This window comes from Petaurus breviceps, unplaced genomic scaffold, assembly GCF_028583685.1.
Source record: "Petaurus breviceps papuanus isolate PSGF00001 unplaced genomic scaffold, PetGlider_PUasm1.0 118, whole genome shotgun sequence".
In the NCBI taxonomy this organism is placed as follows: Eukaryota; Metazoa; Chordata; class Mammalia; order Diprotodontia; family Petauridae; genus Petaurus; species Petaurus breviceps.
Window position 1 is genome coordinate 14,080,091 of NW_027185616.1, and position 23,733 is coordinate 14,103,823.

At 40.7% G+C, this 23,733-nt stretch overlaps 1 protein-coding gene across 1 annotated transcript in view; it reads left to right on the plus strand.

Annotated features, from left to right (window-relative positions):
• The window catches only part of ABCC1 (ATP binding cassette subfamily C member 1 (ABCC1 blood group)), a 134,555-nt gene that overhangs the window by 20,399 nt on the left and 90,423 nt on the right, over positions 1 to 23,733 (plus strand). The window contains exon 2 of the mRNA XM_069086559.1: positions 21,131 to 21,307. Within this exon, the coding sequence (XP_068942660.1) occupies positions 21,131 to 21,307 (177 nt within the window). The remainder of the gene's footprint in view (positions 1 to 21,130; positions 21,308 to 23,733) is intronic.

Sequence of the window (23,733 nt, forward strand, 5' to 3'; positions counted from 1 at the left end):
ACACACACACACACACACACACACACACACACACACACACACACACATATATATATATATATTTCTAATCCCTTCAACTACTGAGAAAAGTTTCATCAGTTAAAATTATTGTTTTTCCATGTAGGAATGTTACTAGTTCAACTTTGATAAGTTCCTTATGATTTCTTTTCCCTGTTTACCTTCTCATGCTTCTCTTGCTTCTTGTGTCTGAATGTCTAATTTTCTATTCAACTCTGGTTTTTTCAGCAAGAATGCTTGAAAGTCCTCTATTCCACTGAATGACCATATTTTCCCCTGAAACAGGATACTCAGTTTTGCTGGGTAGGTGACTCTTGGTTTTAATCCCAGCTCCTTTGACCTCCAGAATATCACATTCCAAGCCCTTGGATCCCTCAGTGTGAAGCTGCCAGATCCTGGGTTATCCTGATTGTGTTTCCACAATATTCAAATTGTTTCCTCCAGGCTGCTTGTAATATTCTCTCCTTAATCTGGGAATTCCAGAACCTCACTATAATATTCCTAGGAGTTTTCTTTTTGGGATCTTTTTCAGGAGGTGATCCATGGTGGATTTTTTCAACCTCTGTTTTGCCCTCTGGTACTAAAACATCAGGGAAGTTTTCTTTGAGAACTTTCTGGAGGATGATTTCTAGGTTCTTACTTTGGTCATGGCTTTCAGGTAGTCCAATAATTTTTAAATGATCTCTCCTGCATCTATTTTCCAGGTCAGTGGTTTTTTCCATGAGATATTTCACTTCTATTCTTTCATTTGTTTGGATCTGTTTAACAGCATCTTGATTTCTCATAAAGTCATTAGCTTCCATTTGCTCCAATCTAATTCTGAAGCAATGATTCTTCTCATTGAGCTTTTGAGATTCTTTTTCCATCTGGCAAATTTGGCTTTTTAAGGCATTCTTCTCCTCATTGCCTTTTTGAGCCTCCTTTGCCATTTGAGTCAGTCTGTTTTTTAAGGTATTATTTTCCTCAGTCAGGCTGTTGACTCTCATTTCATAATTTTCTTTCATTGTTCTCATTTCTCTTCCTAATTTTTCCTCCACTTCTCTTATCTGCTTCTTAAGGTCCTGTATGGCCTGTAACTGTAATGGAAATGTAAATTTTAAAGATCTTCCCTGCCCCTAGGCTGATGTGCACCTGAAGCTTGGGGTGGGAGACTTGTTTTTCAGTAGATACTTTTTGATTGGCCAGTGGGTCCAAAAGGTTGTTACATTCTCTGAGCCAGGAGAAGGCTATATAAGCCCTGATGTGTAGCTTTGTTTTTGGGGACTCACTTTGAGAAGTGTTCTGTGATTTGATCTGAATTCTGGGAAGCCGTTGTTGAGAGTCCCCCGGCTTTGAAAAACCCAGAATGTGGAAACCCAGATGTTGACTGGGTATGGATGTAATGGTTGGACAGTTTGGAAATCTGTCTACTTGATGTTTCTGTCTTGATAATTATGCCTGTATACTTTGAGGTTCAGGGTGCTGACCTTTTCTCCTGAACAAGGTAAACGATATATGTCTGACTGATTAAAGTAAGCTTGTTAACCCATTTTGAGTTGCTTTCCTTTAACAAAGCAGATCCAAGAACCTGTGGTAGCTGCAAACCCTGAGGACGGTTGGGGTGCTTGCTGCTACAGTAACCAGCTTGTATTTTCCTTTGAAGCTTTTGGTGCAGGAGCTCTGACTTCACTGTCTTCCTCCTGTTCCATGCTTTGCTCCTTTTTGTCCCCAAAATAGGAGTGTAATGTTGGAATCTTCTGTTTGCTTTGTTTCCTTTGCCTGCTCATTTTGCCACTCAATTACTTGACTTTTGGACTTTAGGGCTTTTTGCCGCAGTAGGACTCTACCACCAGACAGGGGAGCTTTCATCCCAAATGCTGGGGTTTTCTCAGCTGCACGAGGTATTAGATGGGTGCCCTCTCTGAGGTCTCCACATGCTCTGGCAAGCTGGACACACACCCCAGGACCTCCGCCCTAGACTTCAATTCAGATCCAAGCAGGTTAAAGCAAGAGCGATTACCCCTCAGACTGGTGCTTGGTTCCCTTACACTCTGCAGGCCAGGCGCTGAAGCTGCCACGTGGCGCTGGCTGACTATGCTGGGCAGCTCAGCGGCTTTTCACCCCGAGGGCAAAAGCCATGCACTCCCACTTACTGGTTCCAAAGTCCAGACTGCACTGACCTCTCACTTTGTCCTTTGAATCTATGTGTTGATAAATCACAAGATGCAGGGGTGGGGGTGGGGGGTGGAGTTTGAACCCTGAGGTCCCTTTCCAGCTCTAGCTCTGTGATGCTGTGAAGTTTGAACTTGAAATTGGGATCACTGTACTCTCGTGTTGGCTCTTCCAGATGGCCCTGGATAAGATGCAAAGCTGCTCAGTGTCTTAATTTCCCTATAAGGAAAGCTTCATCACTAACCCCCTTTTTGTCTTATAAGCATGGAGTGAGTAATTTTCATGGGATCCACAAAAAGAGTGAGGTAGCAGCAGACATGTTTTGTTCAGGAGGAAGTTTGCTGTGCATGGATAGATCAGGTGGGTTTTGTGCTCAGCAGAAGTTAGAGGCATTCAGTGCCTGCCTCCCCACCCCCCAGCCCTGTGCAGCTAGAATAGGAAACCGCACTTCTGCTCTGAACAGCAAACAGCATCCTCAGAAACTGTTTATGAAGTCACTGGCCTCTGTACTATGTGGCTCTCATTCTAGGAAGTGCATTTACCTTCCTCTGCCACCTGAAAACAAGCACCCGTGCAGTTGCATTTCAAATATACCCATACTCCAGAAATAATGCTAAAATTGAGTTTTTGAGCTAGAGTCATTGTGTCTTAGACACAATAGACATTGTGTCTTAGGTTGAGTAGTTTGCCCAGGATCACACAGTAAATGGCATGGCCAGGATTTGGATCGCACATCTTTTAACTATGTTCTTAATTTCCTCTTTCCACAGAACCAAGATGCTTCTCCTGGGGGTAAATAATTTCTGCCCTGTCAGGTTTTTAAGGATCAGATGAGGTAACAGATGAAAATGCTTTATGAAAAGTGATCTTAGAACCATTTGTAAGGAATTATTATAATTATGATCTTGATTTCAATTCAACAAGCACTTAGAGGCAGCTAAGTGGTGGTGGATAGAGCTCTGGACCAAGAATCAGGAAGACCTGAGTGCAAATCCAGCCTCAGATCCTTACTAGCTGGGTGATGGGGCAAGCCACTTAACCTCTCCCTGCCTCAGTTTCCTCAACTGTAAAATGAGGAAAATAATACCTACCTCCAGAGTTTTTGTCAGGATCAAATGAGATATTTGTAAAATCTTGAGCATGGTACCTGACTTAGTGGTTAGTAAATACTTTTTGGTGCTTAGTAAATATTTGTTCCCCTTAGTTATTGAATGCTTACTATATGCAAAACACTCTGCTAGGCAGAGAAAATGAGGCCAAAATGAAACTGTCCCTGCTGTCGAGGACCTAGCATTCTGTTGGAACATCAAGACAGTTTGAGCTATTTGCTAGCTATGCCTAACAATAGCTACTTTGTATAAGTTTGTATTTATTAATTTTATATTTATGCTGTATGTATTTTTATATGTACTTGTTGCTTCCCCATTAGACTATAAGAAGGAGGCATTGTTCCATTCTTTTTTTTTTTTTTGGAGGGGGGAAGGCAGTGCAGTTGGGATTAAGTGACTTGCCCAAGGTCACCTGGCTAGTTAAGTGTTAAGTGTCTGGGACCAGATTTGAACTTGGGTCCTCCTGACTCTAGGGCCAGTAGTCTATTCACCACCCAGCTGCCCCCATTGTTCCATTCTTTGTATTTGTTTGCCCACTGACCAGCACCAGCATGGTAGAGGCTTAATGATTTGATTGATTGATTAATATTTGGCTCCTATACAGAATTTTCTGACTACCACTGATTGTGCAAAGCTGTATTCAGTGTCCCATTAAATGATGAAATTACACTTCAGAGGACATCTAGCATCTGTACTCGTTTATGACGTAGTATCACAATTGCCTGGCACACAGTAGGCATCCAACAGATGTTTGTTGACTGACTCCTCTATGCTTCAGTAGACCTGAACTGCACAAAGTTAAGAGGTAACAAAGTAAATAGTATCTTGGTGACAAAATTCCAACTGAAAGAGGCCTGGTCTGTGTATCAGGACCTTTAAGTTCTAGTCAGCTCTGCCACTAAGTAGCTTAAGGATCTTGGACTAGTTCTATATCAGGGCCGAAGTTTCCCTCTCTTTATTGGAATCATGTTCCTTCTTTGTGAAGGATAAACTCTTCTTCTTGGGCCCTCTGTGATTTGGACTTATCCTGCCTGACTAACCCAATTATTTGATAACCTCCTTTCTTCTGTAGTCAAGTTCAGTCCTCTTTGTCCGTTGAACAGTATATGAAAATTCCCACCTCCATTCTCGGTATCTTGCTTAAAATGCCCTCACCTGTCCTTTTTTCCTCCATTACTGAGTAGACAGAGGGGAGTGTCCACTCTTCATGGTGTCAAAGATCCGTGAAGAGCTGAAGTAGGTGTGAATGAGGCATTTTTAATGTGCAGTTGTTCTATCTCCTCAGCTGAATTGAGGGATATCTTTATTTAAGGATTAGGACTAAGGACTTTTCTTGTTCAAAATTTTCTTTATTTAAAGAATCTTCCATGTTATTGACTCAAAAAAGGTACTAAATAAATACTTTGAATTTATTAGATTATAGAGTATGAAACTCCCCTAGATCAGTGGTTCTTATTGTGGGAATCCAGGGGTCTGCAGATAGATTCCAGGATGTCTGTGCACTTGGATGGAGAAAAAATTGCATCTTTAGTTTCACCAACTTCTAATAGAAACTGAGCATTTCCTTCAGTTATTAAAAAAAACAAAACACAACACAAGAAGAGTATTGTGAGAAGGGGGTCGGCTGATTTCACCAGATTGCTCAGGGGAGTAGGGCATGACACATAAAGGTTAAGGACTCTTGATCTAGGAAGGGGGTCGAACATTTAGCCGGCTTGTGGGAAACTTGCAGCTTTTGCCCAGAGAAGGGAGTTCAGTGCTGTCTGGGAGCAGGGAGAGTTGTTTGGACCTGTTTGCTCCACAGAGCTCATCCTGCCCTGTTAGAGTCAGGTATCTCCCTACCCCCAGCGAACCAGAGAGTTTGGTGGCAGAAATCTTCTAGCCTTTCAGCTGCTCTTGCTAAAAAAAGAAACAGCAGTTATCATTCCCTTCGGGATAATGAACCTGCTGGCCTATGAGACAGCTAGAAGGAACAAGAATATTTCAGGAGTTAGTGCTCTGCCCTGCAACTTGACCTGGAGGGAACTCTTGAGTTAGAAGGGTCAGTAGCTGCATTTTTGATGATTATTGAGAAAGTATCAGGGAAGGCTCGAGTATCTGTCTTTTTTTTTTTCTGACTTCTTGCTTTCAAATAGAAGAGATTCTCAATTCAATTCAGCTCAGTGTCTAATATGTACAGATGCCTTCACCAGGGGTATAAAGACAAAACTGAAAAATGGACCCTATCCATAAAGATTTTTGTCTTACTAGAGGGATACAGAATGTATACAGGTAAATACAAGGACGTTTGGAGAAAAAGACACAGACAGAACAGTGTCATTGAGTAAGAGGGTATTAATAATAGGGGGAATTAGGGAAGGTAGCATGTAAACTGAGCTCTGAATGAAGAGAAAGATTGTGAGAGGAAAAGACCAGAGATCTTAAAAGTCGGGCTGAGGAGTTTGTATTCCAGCCAGGTTTGCTTTAAATGATTGCTTGATTGATTCTCTTAGAGTCAACAGAAAGACTAAGAATGTTGGTGAGCAAGGTAGTGACAGATTATTTTGATGGCTATTTAGAGGACAAAAGACTGGAAGCAGGGAGACAAGTTGGTCCAGGTAAGGAATGATGAGCATTTGAACAGAAGTAGTGTTCATTTAAATAATGGGAACAGGTGTGAAAGATATGGAGCTTGAATCAACTGCCAAATAATATTAGCAAGAAAAAACCACCACCAACAAAAAGTGGTAGGTATTCAAAGATGTCTTACAGCAGCATTATATGTAATTGCAAAAAAAAAAAAGGGAACAAGTTTTTATGAGTGACAAGTAGGGAAATAATTAATTGTAGTGCTTTAACATAATGCAATATTATAATGCAATTAGAGTAGATAAATATAAGGAACACTTGTATGAGGCAGCTACGTGGTGCAGTGGATATCAGCAAGACTCATCTTCCTGAGTTCAAGTCCATCCTCAGACAATTATTAGCTTTGTGACCCTGGGCAAGTCACTTAACCCTGTTTACCTCGATTTCCTCATCTGTGTAATGATTTGGAGAAGGAAATGGCAAACCACTCCTGTATCTTTGCCAAGAAAACTCCAACTAGGGTCTTGAAGAGTCAGACATGACTGAAATGACTGAATAACAACAAATTACTGTGCTCACAAGTGTGTGAAATCTCAAGGAAGAAGCCCAGGTGAGTAGAAAGAGAGTTGGAATAGGAGCCAAAAGGCAAGAAGGCGAGGCCCTGCTCTGCCATTGCTTTACTTCAGGTCTCCATCGCCCTTCACCTAGACCAGAAGTGGGGAACCTGCAGCCTTGAGGCCACATGTGGCCCTTTAGGTTCTCAAATCTGCCCTTTGGCTTTGGATTTAGTCAAAAGCCTGCGCTTGAGGACCTAGACAGCCACATGTGGCATGACCACACTTGAGGATTTAGAGGGCACAGGTTCCCCAGCCCCAAGCTAGATTCTTACAACAGCTCCTCTACATCACCTCATCACTCCACTTTATGCTACACACTGCTAACCAAAGTAGTTTTCCTAAAGTATGGGTCTGACCTTGTGACTCCAGTGGTTTCTAGGGTAAAATATAAACTTCTTTTTAGCTTTAAAACACTAAAGACCTCGACTCTTTTTAAAAATCAAATGCTTTATTAACTTCTAGTTTACATCATTCATTTCTGCAGGATTTTGAGTTACAAATTTTCTCCCCATTTTTCCCTTCCCCACCACCCCAAAATATCCCTTCCTCCAATTTTCTCTCTCCCATATCTTCTCCCATAGCCCCTCTGACTTTCCAGTAGGGCATGGTGGGTCTCTATGCCCCAGTGCCTATATGTCTTATTTCCCAGTTACATGTAAAATAATATTAATAATAGTATATATATATATATATATATATATTTTAAACATTTGATTTTAAAACTTTGAATTCCAGATTCATTCCCTTCTTCCTCCCTTGTCACCCACCCTTACTGGGAAGATAAGCAATTCAGTATAGGTTGTACATGTGTAGCTAATGCAAAACATTTCCATAGTGGATATATTGCAAAAGACTGACTATATTTCCCTCCCTCCTATGCCGCCTCCCACTTGTACTATTCTCTACCTTCATCCTGTCCCTTTTCAAAAGTGGGTGCTTCCAACTTCCCTTCCCCCCAGCTGGCCCTCTCATCCATTATCCCCCCTCTCATCCCCTTCCCTCCTATTCTCCTGTAGGGTGAGTATAAGACCCTGACTCTTAACTGATCTTTAACACCTCACTGGACATTTTCCGCCTTCTAGACTCTATACATTAGCCAGACTGTTCTCTTTGCTTCTCACCCATGACTTTGTCTTCTGTTTCGGTGCTTTTGCATTGACCATCCCCCATTCCTGAAATATCTTCCCTCCTTACCTCTGCCCAGTAGAGGCCCTGTCTTTGTTCAGGCACCATCTTTTGCATGAAGCCTTTCTGGATCTCTTCTACCTGGATAGTGCCTTCCTTCCCAAACTGCCTAATACTTAACTAGTTTGTATATATTTATAAAGTGTTCATTTTATATTTATGCTGTGTATGTTTTTGATAGGAACTTGTTTCTTATTAGAAGTAGTAAATTCATTGTGAGTGGGGATTATTCCCTTCTCTGTACTTGTATGCCCAATTGCCCAACATTATGCCTGGCACATAGTAGACTCTTCATAAATACTTATTGATTGATTGCTATTAGTCTGGCAACCTTGGACAAGTCACTTCAAAGGGGAATTTGAATTAGTTGACCCACCAAAGTACCAGTTGTTGAATGCCATGAAATTGTACTACACTGGGTATCAAAACATCTGGATTCTAATGCCGGCATTACCACTAACCAACTAGTGACTTGGGCATGTTATTTAATTTCCTTGATTCTAGTCCCATGTTCTATAAAATGAGCCAGGAGATTTATAAAATTTCTGTAATCATTCTAGGTCTAGAATTGTTTGAGTAACCAAGTTGTTGCTGAAACATTCTCCTCTTTTGCCATTAAATTATAAGTACTTTATTAATATGCAGAGCACCTGTGAGAATGTTCAGGGGGGAATTTAGAAGAAATGAAAAGGTTGGTCTCAGGCTTGGAGTTTATGGTCTAATTGGTCAGGTCAAAAATACACAGGGGAAATAACATGGCATAAATTTTAGTGGCAGTCAGAAAGTACACAGTGACATTGTACAAACTGAATAGACGAGGTCCAGAGAACACTTTGAGTAAGAAGCAGTTAGTGGAAGGAGATGGGAGACCACTGAGATGGGACATGGAGGACTCTCGAGTACTTGTAGGTAAGCCAGTCTAGCTGGAGTGGGTGGACCTTTTCTAGATGAGGTTTTTGTTTTGTTTTGTTTTTGGAGGGCAATTGGGGTTAAGTGACTTGCCCAAAGTCACACGGCTAGTAAGTGTGTCAGGTGTCTGAGGCCAGATTTGAACTCAGGTTCTCCTGACTGCAGGGCCGTGCTCTATTCACTGCACCACCTAGCCGCCCCTCTAGATGAGTTTTTGAGTCAAGGCTGGAAGTACATTTGGATGAGGACTGGTGGAGGAAAGGAAGGGAGAAGAGTAGAAATAAAGATTGTAAAGATTATAGATTTAGAGCAAGAAGGAATCTTCAAGGTCATCTAGTCTGACCTCATTTTAGAGATAAAGTGAGGTGACAGAGCCAAGAATTTGAACCTAGGTCTTCTGACTCCAAATTCATTAAACATACTAAGCATCTCAATGGGCAGCTAGGTGGTACAGTGGATAGAGTGCTGGGATGGAGTCAGGAAGACCTGAGTTCAAATGTGACCGTAGATACTTCCTCGCTGTGTGACCTTGAACCGATCATTTAATCCTGTTTGTCTCAGTTTCCACATCTGTAAAATGAGCTGGAGAAGGAAATGGCCAACCACTTCATTATCTTTGGGGAGGAAACCCCAAAAGGAGTCATGAAGAATCAAAAATCACTAAATGACAACAAAGCATCTGAAAGGAAGTAATATTCATCCTTCACCTACCCTTTCTAAGTTTTTGCTTTCCTATTGGAAAATAGACATAATAGCTATTTCTCACTTTTATAAACATGCAATCAGACTAAATGAAAGCCTTATATAGAAACCACATCAGACTCTCTGGATGGGCATATCAATGGGATTTGGTGACTTTTGTATTTTTTAAATTATTGATTTTGTTGAAATGTTGTGATTAGAATATGTTAAAGCTAGTTATCATTCTGAATCTTTATTAAAACTTAAAGCTGTTGAAACTTTTGGGACAGCTTATGTATTTCTTTCTTTTTAAAAAACATTTCTTTTAATAGAGAAGGAACTTAATGCTATTGCCTTCCTTCTGAGATTATCTCCAGTTTATCCTGTATAAATCTTGTTTGTCTATAGTAGTAGACTGTAAGCTCTTTGAGAATAGAGACTATTTCTGCCTTTCATTTTATCACCACCTCTCAGAACAATACCTGGCACACAGTAAGTGCTTAATAAATGCCTGGTGACTTGACAGTGGTCTATAGGGTGGGAAGTCTTATCTATGGTTTTTTTCCTCCTAACATGAATTAGTTTTTTTTTTTTTAATCAGTGATTTTTCTTCAGGACACATAGTAGATGTGAAACTGGAAAAGGAGACCCAATGTGAGTGATTCTGTATTCCTTAACTCCATATTTCAGTGAAGCTTTTCCTATGGAACTTTGTCACTGACTGCCTCCCAGAAAACTCAGTCATGAGGGTAGAAGGGGAAGGCAGCAATGGCAGCTTAAATACTATTAACTCTTCAGAGGTCAGGAACACTCTCTTTGTATGCCCTGTACACAGTAGGAGATTAAGAACTGTTCAGTAATGTTTTCTAGAATCCCTGACCCTCCTAAGGCCATTCAAAGAGGTTCAGAATAGGTGCTACATTTTTTGTTTTCTTCTCTGCTTCTTCCCTGATAGCATTAATTTCCTGTGTAGTTCTTCAGGGTGGACATGGAGGGCCCCTTGGGGATTGAAAAGAGTTCCTTAGCTCCAGCTGTGGGTTAGAGGGTTATAAAAAACAACAAATACAGAAAACTTCCGATGTGGTGGTGTGCTTTGGTGGCCTGTTTCCTCAGGTCCCTTGGGGAGCAAGCCAGCTTTTTTTATCTTCAGGTTATCTGTCTTCCACTTAAGAAATACTTCCTCAGATCTTATACTGCCTCGGGAGGGACCTTGAATGGAGCCCCACTCTCAGGTCACAGGTTGTACTACCCTTCCAGGTGATTTGGAGGCATTGAATAAAAACTTAACAACAACTCAGGATTGTATGGAGCACTGTATCCATGAGCTATGCAGAGCACTGTATCAAATATTCCTGGAATCCACTGTATTTTGAGCCCTGCATAGTTTTTACAACTTTTTTTTTAATTAAAAAAATATTTTAAATACCTGCTCAGGGCTAGGCATTGTGCTTAGTGCAGGAGATCCAAAGAAAGACTGAAAGAATTGTAATTTTTTTTTCTTCTTGTAGGAAAGAACATAGAGACAGAAAAAAATCCCTTCTCCCTGGTCCTGTTTTCTTATCTGGGAAAATGGGCTCTGGAAGAGGCAACGAATAAGATTTACCTCTAGTTATAATACTCTTCTATGTATGGATTTGCCAAAGATCTCAGACTCTAAGAATGTGGTGATGATTAGACCTATCATGGCTATTCTGTTCATTTTGTGTGATGAATATGTGTGTGTGTGTGGATGCATGTATGTATTTCTAGTCAGAGATTTTTCCTACATATTAATTTTAATTTATACCAAAACTTTGTTAATTTCTTAGAATTAAATTATTAGAATTAAATAAGTGAATTATTAGAATTAAATGAAGAATTTTAGAGGGTGAGTTACAATTTCAAAAGTTCTTAGTAAGCAGATATATAGTGTAAATACAAATATAGTGTAAAAACAAACTTGGGAGAGAATACTCAAGAAAATGCTTTTTTTTTTGGTCTTTTTTGGAGGGGGAAGGCAGGGCAATTGGGGGTTAAGTAACTTGCCCAAGGTCACACAGCTAATAAATGTTAAGTGTCTGAGGTTGCATTTGAACTCAGGTCCTCCTGACTCCAGGGCCAGCGCCCTGTTCACTGCACCACTTAGCTGCCCCAGGAAAATACTCTTAAAAAAAATGTTTTTATTGATATCTTAGGTAGATAGAGGGACCCAAAACCAGGAAGAATTGAGATCAGGTTTTGCTTTTGGTGTATGCTTAGCAGCATGACTGAACTTTTAAACTTCTGGTTGTCCCAGGTACTATTTAAGACTATTGGTTGCAGAAGTGCCCACATGCATTGGAATAGTTTCTGGACCCAGGAGTTCCCTATTGCCAGTGAATCCAGAGGTCTAATGTCTATCTCTGTTCCTATTCCTCTCCTCCTTGAAAAGCTTTTGTAACAAAAAATAAAAAAGGAAAAACAGTTGAGTAAAATTAACCATAATTGGAAGTCTGACTTATGTGCACCCATAGTAGCCCATTTCTTCAAAGATGTGTTTTCACATATCCCTTCTTTCTTTCAGTTTTGGTTGTACTGTTGTAGTTTTTTACATTTTCTGAGTTACGGTGTATGTTGTTTTCCTGGATCTGCTTAATTCGATTTGCATCAGTAAACAAATTTCTAAAAGTACTTCCTACTTGCCTGAGGACCACAAGCCACCACTCTGTAGACTCCCAGTTGGTTTATTCAAACAAGTATTTGCTACTTTTTTTAAAAATAAATTTTTATTGGTATCATTTGTTTTTATATCATCTCCATTTTCCATTATATAATTTCCTCCAACTCCCTGAAAGCCATTCCTTATGATAAAGAAGAAAAAAAGAAGGGAAAAAAACTTAACAAAATTAATATTAGTCAAAAAGCTACTGTTTGCTAAGTACTGGAGAAAACAAGAATGAATGAAGCTTGTCTCCCTATTCCTAAGGAGCTTATTCTAAATGGGAGATTAGTAAGAGACAGTAAGAACCTATCTAAAATATATTTAGACAGCACAGGCACAAAGCAAGTAAGTAAGATATGTATACAAAGGTGCTAAACCCATGGTTGTCTGGGAGGGGGAACACTAACAGTGGGGGTCAGGACAGGCTTCATGCAGAAGATGTGTTCAAGAAGGGGAGGTAAGGCTGGAATGCGTTCTAGGCAAGGGGGAATTCCACGTTTACTCTGTGCTAGGCACAATTTTAGGTGCTGGGACTACAGAGACAAAAGTTAGGGACAATAGTCCCCCTATGTCTTAGGTCCTACATTCTATCTGAGAAGATTGTGTGTGTGTGATGTATACACACATATGTATTTACTTAAACATATAGGGTTTGTAAAAAATGAAGGGAAGATAGTTGGGGGAGGTCACAAAAGACTTTCTATAGAAGTTGGCCCTTGAGAATTGATCATAGAACTTAGTTGGGGAAATGAGAGCAATGCATCTTCTGGTAAAAAGGAGTGATAAAAGACATCGCAAAATCCAATTTTTCAGGAGAGAGAGAACCCTGAGACATGAAAGGTGAGGCCTAAAAGGCTCTCTGAGAAGATGGAACTGGAGCCTAAAGATGGATAGGATTTGAACACATGAGGGAATCTGATCATGGGAGTAACTGTGCTGTTTATGGGTAGGGAGTGTGGGAGAGATACAGTTAGGAGATCATCCTGACTAAACTGGGGGGTGAATTGACCAGCAGTAAATAAGGACAGTGATGTTAGGCAGCTAAGTCCTGATTATGGAGATTCTTCTAATGGGGAATGGATCACAAGTATAGGGAGTGATAGCCAGGGAAGTCACACGATTAATAGGTATATAGTTATCCCTTTCACATTGCGGGAGTTAGGGGTGTGGTGCCCCCCACAACCTGGAAAATCCAGGTAAAAGTTTTTGGCCCTCCCTTTCTACCACAGAAGTCGTCTGAATTATTATGGTATTAAAAAGATAAAATATGTTGATATTATACATATATTTTATGCATTTGAGTTTTTAAACTTTTCTCTGTCATCTGCTGGCCTTCACGTGTCGCCTGTAGCTTCTGCAAAACTCGCACAAAATTCCCATTTAATTTCTTGCGCTGACTCACAACTCTGAGGAAAGTCGTGGGATGTGGAAGGGATTGCTGTCGTAGTACAAAACAGAGAGCCTTTGTAGATTCCTGAGCAGGGGAGTGACAAAGCATTCATCTTGGCCTGGCAGTAGTGTTTAGGATAGATGGGATGAGAGGAGAGACTGGATTGGGGAGGGAGGAGAGGGAGCAATCTGAAACATGCAGCATTGGTTAAGGTATCAGGTAATAGGACACCATTGAAGCAACAGAAACTTTGTGTAATTCAATAAAATTTAATGACTTACTAACAAACCCCCTCCAGTTCAGTCCATGTCATACAACATAATATTTAGTTACACGACATTGTATTGTTGACCTTTGTTTTATGTGTATTGGTCTTACCTCCCAAGCTAGTCTGTAATAATTCAAACTTTTCATTAAAAAAATCCATATTTGGTTAGGTTTTGCTGTATTTCATCCTCACCTTAAGAAAGGAACATCGTCATTTCTGCCTTAAAGGCCTTGCTATGCTTGAAGATTCTTATCTACTTATAGCCTGTTCTTTGTACCAAGTACCCCTCTCATCTTAAATCTTTACAGGTCAGTTCCCAAAGCACAATGAAAATAGGGGTGCTTTTTGCTACCAGACACTTGCAGGAAATCTTTAACCCATATTGAGAGCTGAGGGTGCAATGAAGGAACCCTGGCCCCCAGCCAATTCCTTTTGGCAGCAATAAAAGTTCAAGCCCAGAATTGGTGCTTCCCCTTTTTTCAGTCTCCACCCTTCTTCCTTCCTTTGTACTGACCCCATTTGTCATCATGTTTTCTGGTTTTGTTTTCTCTTCTATAGTGCTCTCAGAATGTCCTTTCTGTCACTGTCACCTTCAGGACATCTGTGTATAGTAGGTGTTCAGTAAATATTTGAATTGTCCTGAATTGAGGTTCCCATAATGTAAGCAGATTATCCTTCATACCAGAGACCAGAGTATTCCCTTTTACTTTGGAGGTATACCGGAGTGACTGGGGAGAAAAACACTGCAGGTCTTAGGATTTCCTAATGTAGGAAACTGTAGGTGTGTCTCATAGCATGAGTAATATGAATGTCATCCCTATCGGGATCATTCAGGGTGGAGGGAATTTTTGTCTGTGTTGCCCAAAGGCTGTGTTTTGTTTGGATTTTAACCATAGTAGTACATGCTTTTGGCCTTAATAGAAGTTAGACGAAGTCACAATGATAGATTCAGAGACTCATCTATCAATTCCCTTTTCATACCTCATGAGCCTATCTAGTGGAATTTTTTTTAGATCAGTCTAGGTTAATGGCCCCAGTGGAGGGTCGACTTTTGGCTAAGGAGCATGGTTGTCTCTTTATTGTTACATGAGGGGGTATAAATCAATTTAACAGCAAGCATTTATGCCAGTCACTAAACATTTATAAATTGCCTACTGTGCCAGGCATTGTGCCAAACTCTGGGGACACAAAAATAGGCAAAAGATAAGTCCCTTGAAATTAGACCACACTTTAAAAAGAGGAAGAAGAAGGAATGGTACCCAGCCCCCAGTGCATGATGAAGTCCTGTAGCAGGTGAAAAACAATGGAATGACCACCCCTGAGCACCCTCCTTAAATGGAACATGTCGTAACTTCCATCCTCTCTGACCGACCGGAGAGGGCCAGGGAATACTGAGAACATGAAAGCTCCTGTGCAAAGATCTTGGGGGAAGTAACTGCCTTCCAGGAGTTTACTTGTCAAAAAGGAGGACAGCTGTATCTGTACAAGTATGTATGCAATGATTTAATTACTAGGAGGTTTAGGGAGGGAAGCCGCTGAGGTGTTGATATACAGGTCTTCATAGAAAGAAGGTTGAGCTGAGGGAAAGGAGGGACTACCATGGGGGAAGGGCCAGTACAGAGCTAAGGAGAGGAAGATAAAGTGCTGTGTTCTGTGGTGCACGCAACTGAAAAGCAAATTAAAACAAAAGAGGCCAGCACGCTGGATTGTAATTCTCCCCTGCTTGCCTGCGATAGATTTTCCTTGCTGAGTTATGACATTTATTTATTTAAAAAAATATTTAATCGATACCTTTTGTTTATACATTTACCTTTTTCAACCTTCTCTCCTTAATTTTGGCCTCAGACACTAGCTGTGTGACCCTGGGCACACTGTACAATGGAGATAATAACAGTCCCTGTGGTGCAAGTTTGTTGTGAGGATTAAATGAGATATTTGTGAAGTGCTTAGCACAATGCCTAGTGCATAGTAGGTGCTGTATTAATGCTTCCCCCTTCCCAGTGCCCAGCCTCTCTGCTATGAAGAGATTTTGTCATCTGCTCATGAGGACCCTCACTGGTCATTTAGTTACTCAGAACCCAGTTTCCTCTTAGTGGTATCTTCATTTACATTGTTGTTAATTGTTGTGTATATTGTTTTCTTTGCTGGCTCATTTTGATTTTCATCAATTCATACACCTCACATTTTTCTCTGATTTTGTTGTTCATCATTTCTTAATGAACCGTAATTACAGTACATCATAGTTAATAACCCCCACCCCCCAAAAAACAAAACTTGTTCCCAAGTATTGGACGTTCGCTTTATTTCCAGTTCTTGGCTACTTCTTTGTTATGGATATTCAGGCGCATTGAGCCTTCTTCCTTTGATTTCCTTGGCATATGTTACTAATAGTGTGGGATTTCTGGGTTAAAGTATCCTATAGACATTTGCAGCATTTTTCTTCCATAATTTCAAAATGATACCTGGTGTGGTTGGGTCACTTCATAGCTCTACCAGTAATGTATTAGTGTGTTTGTCTTCCTTGGACCCCTCCAACATTCACTGCATTCTTTGTCCTCTTTGCCAGTTTGCAAGAGGTAGGGTGGGGCTGAGATTTGTTGAAATCTCGGAGTTGTTTTCATTTGTATTTCTCTTATTCCTAGAAGTTTTGAATATGTTTTCATGGAGTCATTTATTTCTTGTAATTCTTATGGGAACTTTTTTTGGGTTTATATCCTTTAATTACTTATATCTTGGGTGATGACTATTGGCATTATATACATGTCAATTCCCTATATATCTTGGATATTACACTTTTATCAGTGATATTAGACGCAATTTTTTCTCCCTTTCTACATTTTCTCTTCTTACTTTGTCTGCATTGATTTTATTCATGCCATAGCCTATGAATTTTGGCAAAATTATTTTATCTTCCATAATCTTTTCTTTTTCTCTTATTTAGTAAAGAATTCTTCTAGCAACAGTTGTGAAAGATAACTTATCTTAGTCACTTCTGATTTTATATTCATGTTGCTTATCCATTACAAGTTTATTGTGGCATGTGGTATAAAATGTCTAATCTAAACCTAATTTTTTTCCAGATTTCTTTCCAGTTTTCCCAGAAATTCTAATCAAAAAAGGAGTCCCCCATAATTCATGTTTTAAGGCTTATCAATCCTTCTGCTGCTTTTAATGATGTCTGTTTCATGTTACTGTAGTCTTGTTCTGTTTAGTAAATTTTGTATTTTGTTGTTGTTGAGTTCTTTCAATTATGTCCAACTCTTTTCATGACGCCATTTGCGTTTTGTTTTTGGCAGGGGTACTGGACTCGTTTGCCATTTCCTTCTCTAGACCATTTTGCAGATGAGGAATTGAGGTGAACGGGATTAAGTGACTTGCCCAGGGTCACACAGTAAGTGTCTGAGACCAAATTTGAACTCAGAAAGATAAGTCTTCCTGACTCCAGGCCCGGCACTCTATCTAGTGCACCTAGCTCTAGCCCTTTTTTTTTTTTAACCAGTACCAAATAATTTTGCTGATCATAATTAATAGAACTTGAGGTCTGGTAATGTTCTTCTCAGTCATACTTTTTCTTTTCACTTTTTTTTTGTTTTGTTGAGAAAATAGAACTTTTGCTTTTCCCATTAAGGTAGGGATTTCAGAAGATCCCTGTGAAAGGGCAACAAACATGTTAACCTCGATGGAATTGCATTAAACCATTTTTACATTAGGACAACTAGGCCTTAGATCACTACAATTAGAGCACCAGGCCTGGAGTCAGGGAGATCTGAGTTCAAATTTAACTTTAGACACTTCCTAGCTGTGTGACCCCAGGCAAGTCACTTAACCCTGTTTGCTTCAGTTTCTTCATCTGCAAAATGAGTTGGAGAAAAGAAATGGCAAGCCATTCCAGTCAGTATCTTTTCCAAGAAAACCCCAAATAGGGTCATGAAAAATTGGATACAATTGAAATAGCTGAACAACAAAAATCTTTACATTGGGAAGAATATATTCATCATTTTGCCTGGGAGCCATGCAGGGCCTAGAAAATGAGACTCAGAACAAGGAATTTTATCTTCCAGGTAGAGGAGGAGAGGCAGGTAAGGTCTAGAGCATGAGGTTCTAGAAGGAGGGCTCAATTCATTTCATCAAGTCTTTATTAATTGCTTGCCACATGCCAGATCCTAGGTTAAGCAGTGGGGATACAAAGGTAGAAACAAAACAGCCCCTGTCCTCAAGGAGCTTACTTTCCAATGAAAAATGTCTTACTTAGAAAATTCAGTACAAAATATATAGAGTAATGGTGGGGGGAGAACAGATTGACATATCTGTAGGAACTCTGAAAGTTTGAATTAACCTAAGAATTCTGTTAAGTGGAGGGGAGGAAGGAGTGCATTCCAGTCCTGATAGCCTGTGCAAAGGCACAGACATGGGAGGTGCTGTAACCTGAACTGGAATGTCTTGGGGTGGAACAGTCATTTGACTGGAACTAGAATGCACAGAGCAGAGTTCCATAGAGTAAGCCTGGAAAGGGAGGCTGGAGCCAGATTGTGAAAGCCTTCAGAAGCCAAAAAGGAGTTTATGTTCTACCCTAGAGTTGAGAGAGCCCCAAGGGGAACTCGGGAAGCTGAGCCATATTCGGGATAGCCTGATAGCAATGCTTTGAGGTGAGGTGAATTGGCAAGAAGAAGAGGAAGGACAAGAATATGAAAGACAAATTTCACCCTCTTTATAATTTTAGCTTTACATGAAAGCCTTATTAGTCAGCCAGCAAGCATTTATTAAGGACCCACTTTATGCCAGGCACTGTCCCTGGGGACACTTGGGGAATATAAAGAAAGACAAAGAGTGCCTGCTCTCAAGGTTCCCCCAGTCTAATGGGCGGAGACAACCTACAGACTTCTGTGTCGCTGCACATAGGATAAATTGGAAATAATCCACAGAGGGAAGGCACTGGAATTAAGGGGGAATGAGAAAGGTTTCTTATAGGTGGTCGGATTTTAGCTGGGACTTGAAGGAAGCCAAGAGCCAGAGATAAGAAGGGAGAGGATTATGGGCATGAGAAAAAGTGAAAATCCCAGTTGGGAAATGGAGTATCCTGTGCAAATAACAGCAAGAAGACCAGTATTATTGGTTGGTAGAGTACTGTTGTGTAGGGATGGGGAGGAGGGAGTAAGGTATAAGAAGACTGGAAATGTTGGGAGAAGGCTGGGTTTTGAACACCAAACAAGATGCTTTTATATTTTTATATTTTATTGTGGTCATGGAGGGGGGAGAGAGAGAGAGAGAGAGAGAGAGAGAGCCGTAGTGTGGAGAGACTTAAGCTGCAGTGTGGAGAGACTTAAGACAGGCAAACCCACCATCAGGCTGTTTCAGTAGTAGTCCACATGTGAAATAATGAAGGTTTGCACTACTGTGGTAGCAGTGTCAGAAGAAAGGGGGCATATATGAGAGATTATGAAGGGAGAATGGATGGGACTTGGCAACAAATTGGCCATGGGGTGGGGGAGAGATTGAGAATTTGAGCTTCACACAAGTTCCCAAGCTGACTGACTGGGAAGATGGTGGTGCCCCTCCAACAGTAATAAGGGAGTTCAGAAAGAGAGGAGGATTTGGGGGGGGGAAGGTAATGAGTTCAGCTTTAGACGCATTAAGATGTCTACCTTAACAGGGTTGTTGTAAAGATCAAATGAGATAAAATTTGTAAAACACTTGGCACTGTGCCTGCCATATAGTAGATGCTATGTTAATGCTTATTCCCTTATTCTTCCCTTGCCAATGTCATTTTCCTATTTTAAGAGAGAATTCTTTCCCCCCCCCCTTTATGGAGGGGGGAAAACAGGGCAATTGGGGTTAAGTGGCTTGCCCAAGGTTACACAGCTAGTAAGTGTGATCAAGTGTCTGAGGCCAGATTTGAACTCAGGTCCTCCTGACTCCAGGGCCAGTGCTCTATTCACTGTGCCACCTAGCTACCCCCGTAAGAGAATTCTTGGGAAAGAGAGTTCCTTCTAGTGACAGTTTAGAAGCAACTCTAGCCAGAGGACCTCAAAGGTGGCAGGCCCCCCATGGACACCTAAAGAGTTTCACAGAATGTGGGCATACCTACTATCTCATCTTAATGAATAGCTATTTACAGGGTTGTCTTAAAACTTTGAAAGTTCATGGTCACGGGGGAAGAAAATTGACCTTAAAGTATATATATACTTTAAGGTCAATACACACACACACACACACACACACACACATATTTGTGGTTTGAAACTTCTTGGTTGAGTCTTTGCATTAGCTTTTAAAAATATTAGTGTTACTTGAAAAAGAGCTCCCTGTTCATGATGCTGTAAGGCACCACATAAATGCATGAGTGTGGGTGTGTAAATAAGCAGTACTGGAGAAATAGCATTTTATGTTCTGGTGGTTCCTTGTCTCTCAAGAATCATTTCTGCTTAACACATTTGAGTTATTCTGACCAGGTAACAGTCGGGGTCTGTAAGCAAAGTGTCTTCATTTGTGCAGCATCTGTCATCCTGCTTCCTTCTGTGCATTCTTCCGTTGGGTGACCTTTGGTAAACCACATGGCTGCTGTGGTCCTTAGTAAATGGAGGGGCTCGGAGTCGATGGACTCTAAGATCCGCCTCTTACAACTCCAACTTCTACTACTATGATCCTTACGGACCAACTGTTGACTTACTAAGGAAATCTGCTCTTCTTGCCCCTACGTATAGTGACAGTATCTAGTTTGCTAGTTAGACAAGGCAGTTTTCTCTTTCCTTTTTAGTTTAAAGCCCCTTTGATTAGAGTCACAAAACTCTAGGTAGGTGGTATAGTGGATAGTGTGGGGTCTGGAGTCAGGAAGACCTTAGTTCAGATCCAACCTCAGATACTTCCTAGCTGTGTGACTCTGGGCAAGTCATTTAACCTCTGTTTCCTCTTCTGTGTAGCGCCTACTTCAAAGGGTTGTTGTAACGATCAAATGAGATAGTTAATGGTACAGCGCTTGGCACAGTGCCTGGCATATAATAAGTACTAGATTAATTTTAGCTAGCTCCAAATCAAATCTTACCTTCCCTTGTTGGGTGGCTGCCATCCCTGACCAGGAAAGTTTCTTCCTCTGTTTTTAGCCAAAGGTCCAGAAATCCCAATCCCATTCAGATACTGTGTTCCTAGCCAGCTTCTCACTTCCTGAATCTGCCTTTATTTATGTGTGGGATGTGTGGTGCTGAGGTTGCTGTCTCCATCGACAGTGACCTGGGGTCTCTTCACCAATAATGCTTTGTATTTCTAAGGCCACGAGGTCTTTCCCTCACATTACCTTCCATCTTCCCTCTTCTTTTCCCCTCCCCTCCAAAAAAGAGAGAGAGAAAATTCATCTTGGAAAAACTGCTGCTATGATAGCTTGGGCCACTTTTCCCCAGACCTGCTTTGTGACTCTTTTGCCCTAGCTGTTAGAATTGCTAAGTATGGCTGTGCTATCTGGGTCAGGTCCTTAGAGGGGGGCACTTGAAGCTTCATGCATGGGTCTTGGTGTGCTGTTTGATTTCATTGACTAAACTCCATTTTTTTTTTGTTTGTCCCTAGGATTGGAACACTACCTGGTATACTAATAATCCAGACTTCACCAAGTGCTTTCAGAACACAGTACTGGTATGGGTGCCTTGTTGTTACCTCTGGGCTTGCTTCCCACTCTACTTCCTCTATCTCTGTCGGCACGACAGGGGCTATATTCAAATGACACATCTCAACAAAGCCAAAACTGTAAGTGACCATGATGTGTGTGTGTGTGTGTGTGTGTGTGTGTGTGTGTGTGTGTTTTATGGGGGTTGGAAGTGGGGTGAAGGAACAGACAGGTTGAGGTCAGTAGCATACCCTTGACTCTTTCCATTCCATGGGCAATAAAACTTTAGTTAATTGAAACTCAGCTAATCAGAATCCTAAGATAGCTAGAATTTTTTAAAAAATAGTTTATTGCTGCGTTTTGTTTTGGTAGTGCAGTCATTTCTGAATATATCTCCCTCCACCAATCCTGGATAGCCTTCCCCTTTAGCAAAAGACAAAAGTTACACAAAACCAACCAACTCATCATTTCCTCTAATAGTTTCATCAGTCATCAAGCACTTATTAAGTGAATGTGCTAAAAACTGGAAATACAAAGAAGGCCAAAAAGCAGTCCCTGCCTTCAAGAAGCATTTATTCTAATGCAGGAGATGACATATAAATAACTGGGTATATATAAGGTATATACAAAGTAGATCAATGTTATCTAAAAAGAGAGGCATTAGTAGCTATGGAACTGGCAAAGGCATCCTTCAAAAAGTGGGATTGAATTTTGGGCTTGAAGGAAACCAGATAAACTAAGATAAAGTGAGATGTCTTATGCAATACTCCATGAATAGCCCACCACCTCTCCAAGAAAAGGAGGGGAGTGCATTTCTGCTTTTTTCTTTGGGGCCAACCTTAGTCCTTATAATGATTACATAGTATTCAGATGGTAGATGGAATTTTTTTTTTGGCACATGGCTTTAAAAAGAGAGATGCCAGTGATAAAAAAACTTCATCGAAGAATTATTTAAGAAAAAGCAATACATGAAATTATCGTATGGATAGCGGTTATGTCCTGAAGTCAGTATGCCTTCATTTTAATTTCCTGTGTCTTCTATGTCTCTGTTCCTTCCCCTAAGACTGAGGCTGCTAAAGTCCCTTAGAGTCTGGGTCATTAAAGATAACACAGTTCTGTTCACTGGTTGGTACTCAGTAACAAGGGACAGTGAACTTTAAAAGGTTTTCAACAAGAAGTTAAAGTGAAACAAAGTTTCGTAATATCCCTTGTGCTGAAAATGAGCAGGAAGGATACCTACTCCTTTTTAATCTATTATCCGAGTTAACTGAGGAGTGAAACGATGATTTGGGCACTTGCATTCACCCTAGGAATTGTGCCAAACCAGGTACTTTGAATGTCAGTGGATGGTAGACAGGTTGTAGAGGTCACAGATGACTATTTAGACATCTCCTTGATTTGAAGCACTTGGTCAGCCCTTTCCTGATTCCCACCCTCTAGCCCTACACCCTAGAAGGGGTCATCTTTTGGTGGGGGAGGGGAAGGAGGCCAAACAGAAGGAGTGCATGATTGGGGTAATGGGAAATGGTCCATTTATTTGTCTTTTAAAGTTTGTGAAAGATGATCCGGTAACAATGAGTTTTGGAAAGCTTCTCCCTCCCCCTTTCTTGCAGAAGAAGTGTGTTTTAAAAATACGTGTTTTTGCTTTTTTTTTTTTTTCCAGAGGGGAAGGCTGGGCAATTGGGGTTAAGTGACTTGCCCGAGGTCATATAGCTAGTAAGTGTGTCAAGTGTCTGAGGCCTCATTTGAACTCAGGTCCTCCTGACTCCAGGGCTGGTGCTCTATTCACTGTGCCACCTAGCCATCCCCAAAATACATGTTTTTGGACTTATTTTTTCAATTGTAATTTATTCTTGACATATATTTTAGGCTGCTGTAGGGGAAACTCTGCCCTCTGATGACCACTTTTGGGGAACAGTGCGTTTGCTTGACTGGAAAATAGTCCAACCTTTTCTTGTTTGATTATGGATTGTTTGTGGCCCCAAGGCTGCATTTTTTGTATGGGCTTGCCTTGTTTTAACTCTGTTCCACTCTGGTTATCTCTGCTCTCATGGCAGACCTGGCAGATCCCTTTACTAGACCCTAGTCCTAGGCCTTAGATCTGCAGTAGCAGTGACTTAGTCAGATGGTTATCAGTGAAGTGTACAAATACACCAGCTAAAGAGTATTCCCTGTAACCCAACAGAAAGATGCTGTCAGTCATCAAGGAAATGTCATCAGTTACCTTAACATATTAGTAGGGATGTCTTCACTTCTTTAAGATATTGTCCTCCAAAGTAAAACAAAGTTCTCATTTTTTAACCTTAAGTGACCAGGTTCTCCTGGTCACACCCTCTTAAATTTAGGGTCAGTTCTTTCCTACTGTCTTGGGAATGCAAGGTAAATCTGCTACAGAAGGAGAAAATTGAGCTTATATATCTTACATATCTGCCCATTCCTTCTCCCCTTCTCTGTTATCCTTAGTTAATGTGGATAATAATCAGTTGTGGATCGACTGGACCCAGATTACCGTCTCCATCCCCACTACCCTATGATGAATGCAGATGGAAAGCAACGATAGTATAAA